Source organism: Platalea leucorodia (genome assembly GCF_965183815.1).
Source record: "Platalea leucorodia genome assembly, chromosome: 6".
NCBI lineage: Eukaryota > Metazoa > Chordata > Aves > Pelecaniformes > Threskiornithidae > Platalea > Platalea leucorodia.
Window position 1 is genome coordinate 20375780 of NC_138828.1, and position 13034 is coordinate 20388813.

The 13034-nt window shown below is 46.9% G+C and overlaps 1 protein-coding gene across 1 annotated transcript in view; it reads left to right on the forward strand.

Annotated features, from left to right (window-relative positions):
- SCD5 (stearoyl-CoA desaturase 5) overlaps positions 1-5172 on the forward strand; it is a 31457-nt gene extending 26285 nt beyond the window's left edge. The window contains exons 4-5 of the mRNA XM_082316575.1: positions 2683-2915; positions 3483-5172. Coding sequence (XP_082172701.1) covers positions 2683-2915; positions 3483-3673 — 424 coding nt within the window. The 3' untranslated portion in view covers positions 3674-5172. The remainder of the gene's footprint in view (positions 1-2682; positions 2916-3482) is intronic.
- Positions 5173-13034: the final 7862 nt, after the last annotated feature.

Sequence of the window (13034 nt, forward strand, 5' to 3'; positions counted from 1 at the left end):
TGCAGTTTGCTGCAGCTCCTCTTGGTTGTGTTATTACCTTTTCCAAGACAACAGCATCCCACAAGAAGCAGGCTCTACTGCTTTGGTTATGCTGCAAATGTTGTATAGTGAAGAAGTATGTTTTCTGCAGGGAAGTTATGTCTTGGCAAATGTCTCTGTTCTGGATTTGAATTTAGGACTTTGGAGTTTACCTTTTCTTATCTGGGAAGAAAAATTCAGGTTTCTTCTTTCTATAAGGTTGAAGTGGTGGTTTTTTTGACAGCATGGAAAACCTGGCAGGTCAGATCAGTAAGAATCATAATAAACGCTCCTTTGTCGTGTTTCGTTTTAAGGCCAGATTGTTAGCTTTGCTGAATTTAGTGGTGCTGGTGAGCTGTGGATGAGGTACCACTCAATCGGTTTAAAACCACATCACTTCAGCTGAAATCACAGTACTGCTCCAGGTGTGACTGACAGCATAATTTACCCTCTGTGAATAATGGAGCAATAATCCTGCATGTGATGTGAAAGGCTCACAGGTGAAGCGTCTTCATGACAAAGTTTTCATGTGGTGAAAGCAGCACTGTTCCCCAAGCATGTATTGAGGCATTGGCTCCCCTGAACTTCAGGTAAGGAGGTTTCTCATTCCAGCATGGATGTTTCAGTCAAAGGGAGGCAGAGAAAACGTACTCGGGTGCTCGTTCGGATGCAAGATCTCATGCCTTCATCAAAGACTTCAGTCTGGGCTTCTTGCATCTCACAGAATGGTTTTAATTGGTGCCTGATAAGCTGTTTTAATATTTTATTTTATTTTCCTGGAGTGGGAGAGGCTTTGAACTTTGAAGGAGTTTTCTGTACTGGAAAATACTTTTCTCCTCCAGCTCTACTTAAATCCTGGCCTTGAATTGATGAGGTTTGCAAACCTTATCCACAGCCTGGTTCAGAAGTCAGTCAGATGAGTGGGAAATTATCTGTTATCTTTGGTGGAGTGAAGAATGGGGACTGTTTCCTTTGGAGAGCCTCGGCTCAGGTAAGTGAAGATAGAGTTCTGCAAGAGAGCTGAGGAGATGCTCTCTTTTCACCATGGTTGGTGTTGCTGGAGAGCTGCAGATCTCCTTCTGGAGCCCAGCATGTGAGGCACAGCCTCCAAACAATAACAAAAAATACCAAACAAAGAACCTGCAGGGCAAGAGGTTAATTTATTTCATACACAAGATGATCAAAACCAGCTGGTGTGTTGTAGATGAGAACTATGTTCATGGAAACTTTCTTCCTTCCAAAAATACTGCTAATATTAACATTTTTCCAATCCTATGTGGGTTTTAATTGTAAGTTGTTTGTTTGTTTTTGTCAAACCAAATTGACAGTTCTTCCTATCTGAAAAACTTTCAGCAAATGGAAAGTTTTAATGACTGTTTAATAAATCCAAACTCTATTCTTCCTCATCCCTTCCAGAAAACTCAACAAAAGCAAGGGTCTATTTTAAACCTGTCATATGGGCACAAATAAGATGGGTCTTATTTTGCATTTCTTTTCTTTCTGCACCCTTCAAAATCCTGTCACCTCAGCCTACCACTCCAGTTTCATGTGGCAGTTTGCTTTGATGATGATACCCTGGGATCACTGGGGGCTGTAGTAAATCTGGGCTCCAGGGAGGTAGAAGGGCTCAACAGGGAAGACAGGGCCTTGTTTCCTCTCAAGCTGGGGACACACTGTAGTTGGCTCCCAACTGCTGCACTGTCTTGCTGCACTCCGCTTCTGAGCACCGTTAGCCCGTTCTCTATTTAGTCATTTATTTCCTATCTTGCTTTTGGCTTTGCCTCCCCACTTCTTGCTGAGCTGCTCCCTTTCTCCACTTTCCTTGGATTAATTTCCCCAGCATGATTTTTCTTTTTGTTTCTCCCGCTATGGTCTCTGCTCTTCACCTCTGTGCTCCCTGCATCCTAGGCGCTCTCTTCCCTGCCTTGCCTGGGCATGTGGCTTTAGCTGTACTATAAAGCTTTCCTGTTTGTTCTCAGACTGTTCGGCTTCCTCCCTCCCTGTTTTGCACTGCACACTGATTTTTGTCCAATATATGGAGGAGTGGCAGGGCTTTTACCAGTCAGTGGGCTTGGGAGAGCAGCAGTAATCCTAGTCCCCAGGCCAAGATGCATCTTTCTCCTCACCCCTGGTGGGGTGCCCGTGGTCTCTCAGCAGCTGCTTTGGGTCTGCCGCTGCTATTGGAGCTCATGCAGCAGCAGTGGTGTAGAAAGGAGCTGCTCCTGCCCTGTGCTGCAGGTTCCCTTCTGATCTGAGCACAGGGAAAGTCTTTGCTGGCTCTTAGCAGTGAATGTGTTTCCGACACAGCTCCACCAATGCCACACCAAGCCCCAGGCTTTTCCAGTCCCAGAACCAGACCCTAGGTGCAGGGTGTGCAGCCAACTCTGCGCTTCCCCAGGTTTAAAGGTGCTCAACTTGGGAGGTTTGCTTTGGGACTGGGTCTCAGCTGTTTAGCTGTGGTGTCACTTGCAGCTTCAGGGGTTTTGGGTTGTCTTGGCATTTTGAATTGCACTTGGAAAAATTATGTCATGATTGTGCATGTCTGAAATGTTGCCCAGGTTATGCCAGGGGTTTCTGGCAGAGCCGTGTCGCCAGAGATCTGACCCCACTTCACCCCAGCTGTCATTCCCACCACAGTAACGGTGTCCTTTTCTTTCCCTGCAGGTATTACAAGAGTTCGGTTGTGCTGATGTGCTTTGTGATCCCTACCTTTGTGCCATGGTACCTCTGGGGTGAGAGTCTGTGGAATGCCTACTTCCTTGCCTCCATCCTCCGGTACACCATCTCTCTCAATGTAACCTGGCTGGTCAACAGTGCTGCTCACATGTACGGCAACCGCCCTTACGACAAGTACATCAACCCCAGGCAGAACACCTTTGTCACTCTAGGAGCCATTGGTAAGTGCTGTAGCCCTGGGTACAGCTTTGCAAACTTTGCAAAGGCATTCCATCCTGTTTCATCCTGTTCGGGGCTTTGGGCACCTGCAACTGGACACCACTTGGAGCCAGGGCTTGGAGGAGGCTGGAGCTTGCGCATCCTAGAGGAAGGCTCCCTTGTTCTACTGATGGTGCCCACATTGAAATAATGCCATGTAGTCTCTGGGTAGAAACGTGTTCACAGTAGCAATCCTCTCTTCTCAGCAGTCGGCTGGGGACAGTGCAGCAGAAGTAAGTGACTCTGCTTCTTACTCGGTTGTGCATCTCCCCTCTTGAAGCACTTCCGGTTTTCTTCCCTGACCATAAGGGGTGGGACATGCCCTTTCTTACTGGGGAGGAAAGCCCAAAGCACTAAAATGGAGTATGTTGTGGGTCTGCCCCAGAGGTCTCTCATAGCCAGAGGTGGAGCATAACCTGCACTGGATTCAGGATTTGGAAAACAGGTGTTGGGATGTCCCACGTGAGCATGTTCCTAAGTTCATAAATGTGCCAGCCATGTGGTCTTTAAAATCCCTCTCTGTTTTTCAGGTGAGGGTTTCCACAACTACCACCACACCTTTCCATTCGACTACTCAGCCAGCGAGCTGGGCCTGAAGTTCAACCCCACCACCTGGTTCATTGACTTCATGTTTTGGTTGGGGTTGGTGACTGATCGCAAGCAGGCTCCGAAGGAGATGATCGAGGCTCGCAAGGAAAGGACTGGAGATGGCAGTGCTTGAAAAGTAATGCTTCGCTGTGCCAGCACTGTTGTACGTGTGGGTGGGTGGGTGTACGCACACCCCTATGCCTGTGGTGGATTTATTTTCCTCTAGTTTTTTCAGATCAGTTGGGCCAAATTAATTCCCCAGGAACAGATTCGGCCCCAGCTTTTTTCCTTATTAGCTGTCTTATGTCCAAACTTCAGACTATTAAGTGTAAAAATGTTATATATTATTTAATACTATAGTTAAACAGGAGAGAGATTTGATTTTAGTCACTGTAGTTCATGTCTGAAATACATTGTAATTTGCTTGTTCATGGTAAACGTTGGCAGATTGGAGGAACTAACTATCCTTTCCAAGTGCAGTTAGGGGAGATTTTTGTTTCTACTATTAATCCAGTATGCTTTTGGGATGCATTTCTCGGAGGGGATAGGGCAGGGCCCAACGTGCTGTTTCAACTACAGACTAATGGAAAGGACAGTAGCAGCACCAATGAAAAACAGGATATCCAAGGGGAAAAAGCGGCCTAAATTTAGTTAGATGTTAGTTTGAAAACCTGCTTTCTTCTTTTTGTTAGCCCTGTTAGCCAGCCCAGTGCGTTTCTGTCTTTGCTAAATATGAAAATCATTTATTGCTGAGCAGGCTTTTGTGTTGAAGATTAGTCTCTATACAGGCCAAAATACCAACTGATGCTATGTTGAGATGATTCCTTTGTTGTCGCATATACATTGTAATTTGTAAAGGTATAGAGCTCAACCATGTCTTAAATCAAATAAAGCTTCGGTTTCAATGTTTGGAGATCTAAGTTATATTCTAATCAGTCATGGCCATTGATGCATGCCTATTTTAGCTCCTTTTGCACAAGAGGCCTCGTAATTTCTTTTTCTGCCTTTGACTAGTAGGTCTTAGAAAACTGACCTTTATTTAAGTCAGAGTCTCTACTAACATTTCAGCTGCATGCAACATCCATTGGTTTCTGAGCAAAATATAAAGACAGTTATGTAGCTTCTGAATTTTAACAGTTGCCTTGTTTAAAAAAAAGGGGAAAAAAAAAAGAAAAAAAGATTAAAAAAAAAAAAAAAGGCATGTGGAATTAATGGGACATATAGCCCTTTGTGTTAGATGTTAGCCAGTGCAGGAGAGAGGCTTCGTACTGTCAGCACTGGAGCACTTTTGAAGATAGAGGGCATGATTTTCATTTATAAAGAAGGTCACCGCCTTGCCCCTTGGAGAGGGAGTGCCCGCTTCCCAGCTGCATGGCCCCACACCCTGGGCAAGGCAGGGATCTCAAGGTAACTGAGAGTCAGGCCCAGGTATTTTCAGGAAAGACATAGAACTGGAAAAAAAAATTAAAATGGTTTCTTTTTTGTTCTGTTTCTTGTTTTTTAAATGATGCCATATAATATAAAAGAGTTGTCTTTATTCTGTATTTCATCCAGCAGGTGTTTTAACAGTATTACTTTGCCATTAATGATGTGTAAACTCTTGAGTGATTTACAATAAACAGTTATGAGATAGACTGGTCACTGTGTTTTATTTTGGAACATCTCCCAAAGAGAAGGGCTTTGTGCATCACACATCAGAATTACAGCAGTGTTTTGCTTGACGTTTCCAGCTATTCACTTGGTGCAGCATTTCCGAAATACCTACCCCCTCAGCATTTCTGGTTTCCTCGTCAGTGGAAGAGGAGTGTTGTCAAATGGAAGGGCACCAAGATATTTGATTACTTCAGGTTTAGAGGCCAAACTGATAGAGTGGGAGAAGAAAATTCAAGCTGACATAAGCTTGAAAGGAGATTGTGGCAAGTTGTTGCACATGAAAATCCCACTTTAATAGCAAAATATCAGCCCAATGTGACTGCAGGACAATGCTTTGACCAAAAATATTAAGTATTTTGTTTAGATTTTGCTGTAAGTTCTCCTTGTTTCTGCTGAGACATGCCTGAAGACCTGGATTTGCCAGAAGTTGTGTCTTGATGTGCATTCATCCAGAGTCAGGGCCATTTGACAAACATAGGAATTACATGCACATGAGTAGGAGACATCTCCCCACCACTCCCTACAGTGCCTGCAGGAGGGGCTGGAAACAGGCTTCCAGAGCTGGGAGGTTTCCAGCCTGCTGGTTAGAAAGATAATGCTGTTGTTTCCTTCATGCAGTCAACGGGCAGTTGGAGACTGGCAAAAATCATTGGGAACCCACCTTCAAAATGATGTGGGCGATGGGTTTGGACTTGATGTTTGAGCGTAGGAGTGAAGCTGGGAAGATGCACAAATGCCTAATCTTACCGGTGGTCCCATCATTTTGTTTGCGCAATTTCCTGGCTGGAGAACTGCAGTGAATGCACTTTGATACACATCTTCCTGTTGATCTTTATCATACTTTAGATCCTTTTTTTTTTTTTCTTTTGTACTACTATTGCTTGGACTTCCTTAAGCTGATTCCTGTCAAGTATATGGTGTAAACAGAATAACTGGCCCTGCAAAGAGGTATATGCTGTTCTGAACCTCTCTGACTACCTGAAATTACAATAAGGTAGTATTTTTTTTTTCCCCTGCGGGTATGAGACTTCAGCAGAAACAGCAGTTCCAGTGGGATTCATGGATCTGAGATTTTGAAACCATTGGCAAGTTACGCATGGTTTTGAAAAACTGAAAGTAAGTAAAGAAGCATCATTCAGAAAAGGAAAAGCTCCTCCATCAAATGTCTTGTCTTGGAGCTTGTTCTACCTGAATTTCTGTTTCTGTAGATGAACTTCTGCATGTGGTGGAGTTGATCAAAAAAATGTCAGTTAGCCTTTGCAGGAAAACTAGATTTTTGAAGAAAATGTCTTGGATTTTGGTAAAAAAGGAATACTTCCATGCATTTCCTTTTTTGCTTATTTTTTTTGATGTTTTTGCATGTTTTGAATTTTTTGCTTATTTGTTTAGATTTTGTTTTGTTTTGGAAATCATTGTGGCCATGTTCTTTAGTGTATTCTCCGCTTCCTCAAGAAGATGTAGGGTTTCAGAGTAGCTGCTGGATCCACCTACAGCTGTGTGCAGTGATGTGGGGAAGTTGTGGACCCTTGGTAAGGTGGATACTGAGGCATGGGCTGCACTCATTTCTGTGGACTTTGGCACCTCTCCTGCTGATCTGGTAGTCAAGGACCCCGGTAGTGCTTTCTGAGCAGTGTGAGAGCATTGAGGGCTTGCTGGTTGATGGGTGTCTGGCTGTAGGCTGGGCTAAACCAAGGATACAGTGACTGTCAACCTTCTCTAAGACCTGATGGTCTGACAGTGCCTGATCTTCTGTTGTCTCTAACTCTGTTCTCGGCCTGTTGAACCATCTGGAGTAACACCGTGTAGGACTGAGAACGAGGTATTTGTATGCTGTCCCATGCAGTGTTGTGCTGAGTGTTTCCAGGCTCTCAGCCTTGGCACACAGCAGGGACTGGATCGTTTTTACGTTTTTTCCCAGAACTGGTGGAGCCATTCGGAAATGCAGGGTTGGCTCAGGAGTCATGTGCTCCTTCCACAGCAGAAACATGCCAGCAGGTCACCGGCTTTCTATTGTGCAGTGGCTTGAGGAAATGCTATGCCTGCCCTGGGACTTGGCACAATCACTAAAGGAGGATTTCAGCTGTAACTTAGAGCAGTACTCTGCTATGCAAATATTGATGAAACCCCCTCAGGGCTGTGTACAAACACAACTGTCAAGGTGTGGCATGAGGCCAAGGTTGTGATAGCTGATTACACAGGAGCTTCCAGGCTCCATCTAACCCCATCTCTGCTGCAGTCAGGCACATGAACTGGGCTGCGTTCGGGTAATCCCCTGAAACAGGAGGCAAGCATGAGCAAAACCTGCTGGCACTGGAGTTACACCTCAAGAAACAGGCTGCGGTGAGAAGGTGAGCGCTGGCACTGAAGAAATGCATCAGGGTTTGCAGTCCCTGAAGAGCAGACATCTCCTGTGCTATCTCCTGCCCAGCAGCCCCACTGCTGTGCTTGGGAAAGCTGGTGGCAGTCCTGCTCTGCGCCGTCAGGCCAGGCGTTCCCCTAAGGTCCTGCGCGGCAGCACCAAAACTTCACTTAGCTCTTTGGCACTTGGATGCAGAGCTTTACGTGGAAGTCTGGGCTGGAAAAAGGGTGTGTGGTCAGCCCTGGGCTGGTCACCACATCCCTGAGCCAGTTTAAAATTTCCTGGTGAAAGTGGGGGATTGCTGGGGGGGGGGGTGCAGGGACACACAGGAGGCTGCTTGGGGCATCAGGAGCAGATTTCTGCCCACTCCCTTCAGTGGCTCTGCTGTTTCCTTGTAACCCCGGGTGATGTCTGCATCCCTGTCTCCCTCCACAGCTTGCAAGTGCAAGGCGACTGCTGTCTTCTGGCTGGTGGTGATAATTTTTCAGGCCCAGAAATCAGGAGCCAGAACACGACTTTCTGGAAATAAGCCCAGCAGATGGGAAATGCGGCCTGACTTCAGGTACTGCGTTGAGCTGTTGGAGTGGGAGGCTCCCAGGAAAAAAAGGTCTTCTGAAAGGTCTCCTGCGTCCACGTGAGCCTGGGAGTCTGTGCCAGACTGGGAAAGTGGTGACAGACCTACGGGCTCTGGTCAGCTGATGTTTAGGGTATTTGCAGCTGGGAGGACTCTCAGTTTGGAGGGATTTTTAACAGTTGATGATGTATCAGCTCCCAGACTGTGGCCCCAAAGGTATGGCCAGGCTGGACTTGTATTATCTTGATATATTTTGCTCCTGGACTGTTTTGTAGCTGTACCCTTATGTAGAAAGGGTCTCAGAGGGAGTTATGGGGCTCCTTTTCACTACCTTCTGGGGGGCTTCTGGGAATCAAGGTACATTTACCCTTAAGATCTTCTTTTAAAAGAAGGATGAAAAGAAAAATCAAAATCAGAGCCCAGTGGGAAAGGAGACATTTGCTAACTTGCGTCTACGTGCCCCAGCTCCTGCAATGGCTCTGGCTCAGTGGTGCCCAGCCCAGGAGCTGAAACCTCTGGCATCCAGGGGTGCACAACCAGCAACGACAGCCCCACTAGACAGGGAAAATCCAAAACCCCTGAAACCTAGCAAAGTGCTGAGTTTGTGGAGGAGCCAGGGGTGCCCCTGCATGGGCAGAGCTGCCTACCAGATGGTTTAGAGGCTTTTGCTGCTTACACCACCCCTAGCATATGGGGTGCATTGCATTTACTGAATGCATCTCCTGCTGTCCCGCTTCCTGGAGAGTTAAATCCTGATTTAGGCTTTTTCTGAGAAAATGACAGCAGAATTCCCACCCTGATTTTGCAAATCTGCAGCCAGCTGTCCCCAGCAGGCCTGTCCAGCCACTCTGCACCCCGGCTATCACCATACCCATCCCGTCCTACTGGCTTTGGTACAGCCATAGTGAGCCCCAGGGAGATGAACTGTTTGCAGGCTCATGGCAGGAGCTGTGCTGCTGCTCCCCTACTTCCTGCACCAGCCATGGCCAAGCCAGGGTTAAAGCCAAAAGGGCAGGGAGCAAATGTGTGGCCCCAAAACAGTTAAAGGTGGGGCTCTGCCCCACACCAGCTGCATCTGTAGAGATAAATCCACCACCCAAGAGAAGTAGATGAGCAGCAAAGCGCTCAAGCAAAACCAAAAGAAAAAAAAAATTCCCCTTTTCTGGGCCTTGGAAGATGCCTTGTAGAAAAACTCCAGTGAGCAGCACAGATAAAAACTGTAGGTAAAATGGTGCCTACCATCTCTTCACGGCAATGCCTAGCCTCAATATTAACTGGGGGTACTAAATTTTCCTAGCTGACATAATTCCATTAGTGTTTATGGTATAATAATAGGAAATAATTATTTTACTAAATCTCATTATTCTTAAAAAAAAAAAAAAAAAAGTCTTTTTTACAGTGTTTTCTCTGCTTCATATAGGACTGTCCTCCTGCCAGGGCAGATCATGTGCCCGTTGGGGCCACGGCATGCCAGCCTGCAGCTCTCATCTGCACACACCAGCACTTCAAGGTTTCCAACCCAGAGTTTGGACCCTGACCATCTTGCAGGCCAGTCCTGTTTATCCTATGTGTTTGCCATCACAGCGGTAATTTTTTTGACTTTTCTTTTTATGGAAAAAATTTTGAAATTTTCTCCATTTCCCTTCCTACCATTTAAACGGTGTCACTTTCTTGCAGCGAGATGGAGTGGGTCACTTCAGTTTGCTGCTCCAGTCTCAAATCCAGGTGAATTTTTCTCAGTTGGGATCGTGTGGGCAAGCTGGGAAGAGGGAGCACTTCATCTTGGAGGGCTGGGACATGGGGATATTTCTTAGGAGGAGAGAGAGCGCTTTGCAAGTGACTGCCTCTCCAGCAAATCCTGAGCACACCTGTTAATGCCAAGCCAAGGGTGCACATGCTCAGATGGCATCTGTTTAGCAGCAGGGCATTTGGAGAAATGAAGTCTATCACAATATTTAAGAAGCTGGATAAAGGAACAGATGGGTTTGATGAGAGATAATCTGGCTAATGAAATGAGGGTTAACACTTAAACTGAGAAACAGTTGCTTAGGCACTGTATTTAGCCCATGCATCAGGGTATAGAGCAGCTCCAATGGCTGCTGCTGAGTGACTTCTGGCCCCTTTACACCGCTGCTCCCGTTTCTGGGTGGGCGATGTTTCTTGCCAGGCCTCGCTCTGGCTTTTGAGCAGGAAGGAGCAGGACAGGAAAACTGTTTCCGTTTTCCTCACCTCTGTGTACCTTTTCCTCCCAAAAAAACAGCCCAGTAAACCGTAGCCGGTCTTTAGCGGTAATATCACCCTGGGGAGGTCTGCAATTAGAAGGGCACAATGTTGCTTTGTTTCTTCCTGAGCCACGAGTGAGGTCTGCAAGGGCAGGAGTTGGCTCGGTAGTAGTCCTCTCTTTTACATGAAAAATAAAATACCTCTGAGGCTTGATCCTGCTACTTGATGTCAGGACACGGGGGCTCAGCCTTCCCACTTCTCTGTCGCTGGAAGAAAGCGGATGCAGAGATGGTGCACAGTTTGGTCCCCATGAAGAGCACTGATGTGGTGAAATTTGGACAGGGAAAATGCACATGCTGTAAGGCATCGGGGGGGAGGAAATGTTAATTAACAGACAGCACAGCAGAGCCATAATGTTTAACATTTGCTTGCATTAGAGCAGGTCCCCTTTCCAGGCCAGGCAAATTGCCAGGCATCTGCAGTGCAGTGAGACCCTCAGTGGGTCTCAGTGGCCAGCAGGAAAACCCAGTGAGGACTAGGGCAGGAGCAGTCATGCGCTGCTCACAGCATCCCAGGAGTGTTGTCGCATCTGTGCACCAGCATCATTGCAATTGTGTCTTTGAAGACATGGGCTCAGCAGGGAGGTACATCAGCGTCAGCCTCTGGCACACCCTTCTCTGGGAAAGCCAGGCATAACCCCAAACGAGATGGGGGAACGTACTTGTGGCTACTCGTCTTTGCCAAGGTAGTGTTGGTAGAGACATGGGAGGAAAGACTCTTTCCACAGGTCAAAGTGAGCTTGCAGCGGACTTTGGGACACACAGTGTTACTGTGAGGGATACAGTTCAAAAGCAACACTCCCACGTGCCCTACCGCCCTTTGCACCCACAAAGCCCTTGGTGGGGGGATACTGCAGGACGAGGGTCACAGACTGCTCCTCCTGTGGGACAGGTGTCCCATGAAGAAGAGATTGTAGGAAATATCCCTGTGGGCCCACGTAACACCACCCCTTGATGGCTGGTGCCTCCCTGTACCTCTGTTGTGTCCTGCACTGGGTAGGCTCCAGCACTTGCCTGCTGTCCCCAGGCTGTACCCTTTTTTTAAGCTGTGGGTTTTTTTAATTTGTGCGAGGTCTTTGGCGGTCCTCTCAGTATCATGCATTTTCCAGCACTCAAAGGGACCCATCTGTTCAAAAAAGAGCTGTGAACAAAATGTCTCAGACTCTCAGAGTTTACCAAAAATGAAATTGCTTTAAAATCCCATATGCTGCATTGTTTTCCTTCCAGCTTTGGCTGACAGCAGAGGTGAAGTGACTAAGGTGGTTTCTGATTAGTCATTGCATTTTCCTTTCTGGCCAAAATCACTGGAGCTGAGCACTGTCACTTCTCGCCTGTTTGACGGAAGGTTTTCTTCAGCCTTGGCTGCTGAAAGCCAGAGGTTACTGAACTCAAAGACCTCCCCTCTGTTACTTTTAAAGTGAGCTTGCTTGACTTTTCCTATCACAGGAAGCCTTGCAGTCAGGGATGTGGTTAATGCTGATACTTCAAGCATACTTTTTTCCAGGCACTGGGACCTGTCTTGGTAACGTGGGGGCAATAGCACCTCCTTGCCCAAAGAAAGCCGTGCCTGGCAGTCCCTTGTCGTGGCCTGCAGCTCCTTAGTGTGGCAGTGCCATGGGGCAGCATCAGGTGCATGCAAACGGAAAACCTGGCCAAGATCTCTGGGTTTTGTGGGGCTGCAAAAAGCAAATGCTGCAAGGAGCCATTTATTAGTCCAGGATAGCACAACAGTTGAAATACCAGAGCAGGAAGAATGTTATTTCAGCTCTAAAAATAGCTCCCTCCGCCTTTAAAACACTGAGGAGCGTACACAGCGGTTGCCTTTCTGCGGAAGCGGCTGTCCTCTCCCTTGGCAGGGCTGCTGCTGCAGAGATGCAGCCACTTTGGTAAGGGCTCAGGGGACCTGCTGGGTGCTGTGCTTGCTCTGAGGACCTGGGCTTTGAGGGATTCATAATCCCTGCATATCAAAGACAAAATCTCTTCAGGGTGTGCCATGAGAGCTGAAGCTGCAGGGTGAAGGAGTGTTGCTTGGCTGCTAGAAAGACAGTATATAAAGTACTGATAAACTGCTGATATATAACTCAGCTTACTTCTAGGGGCTGGCGTGGATTTAGGCAAGTGGTTATCTTGTGTTGGTTCATAAGGGATAGCACCAGGACAACACTTTGAGTAAGTGCCACCTTATTTGGGTTTTAAGAGAAGAAACAAGACAGTCAATAAATAACATCAGTCATACTTCATCCTGGCAAAGAGAGGGGAGGGGGAGGACAAAAAAGTGGTAGCATTCACATCGACTTAATCCCACAAAGGTCAGACAGCAAAGGGATCCCTCCACCTCAGGAAACATTCCCAAATGGTTATCACCGAGCTGTTTTGCTGGGAATGTTTCCTCTCAAAATTCCAACTGCAGAGATGCTTTATGGAGATCGCAAAGTCCACCATCCAGTAGGAAAGGGAAAGGGAGTGGAAGAGGACTGCCTGGCCCAGCTCTTGCTACTGGGTGGCTGCTTCTTTCAGGTCTTCCAAAATACTTAGCGAATGGGCACCAGTTCCCAGGAGGACCACAGAGATGTCACAGCCAGTTTTGGGTGGTGAGCCCTCTTTAGTGCCTCTGTGGGCTTTGGAG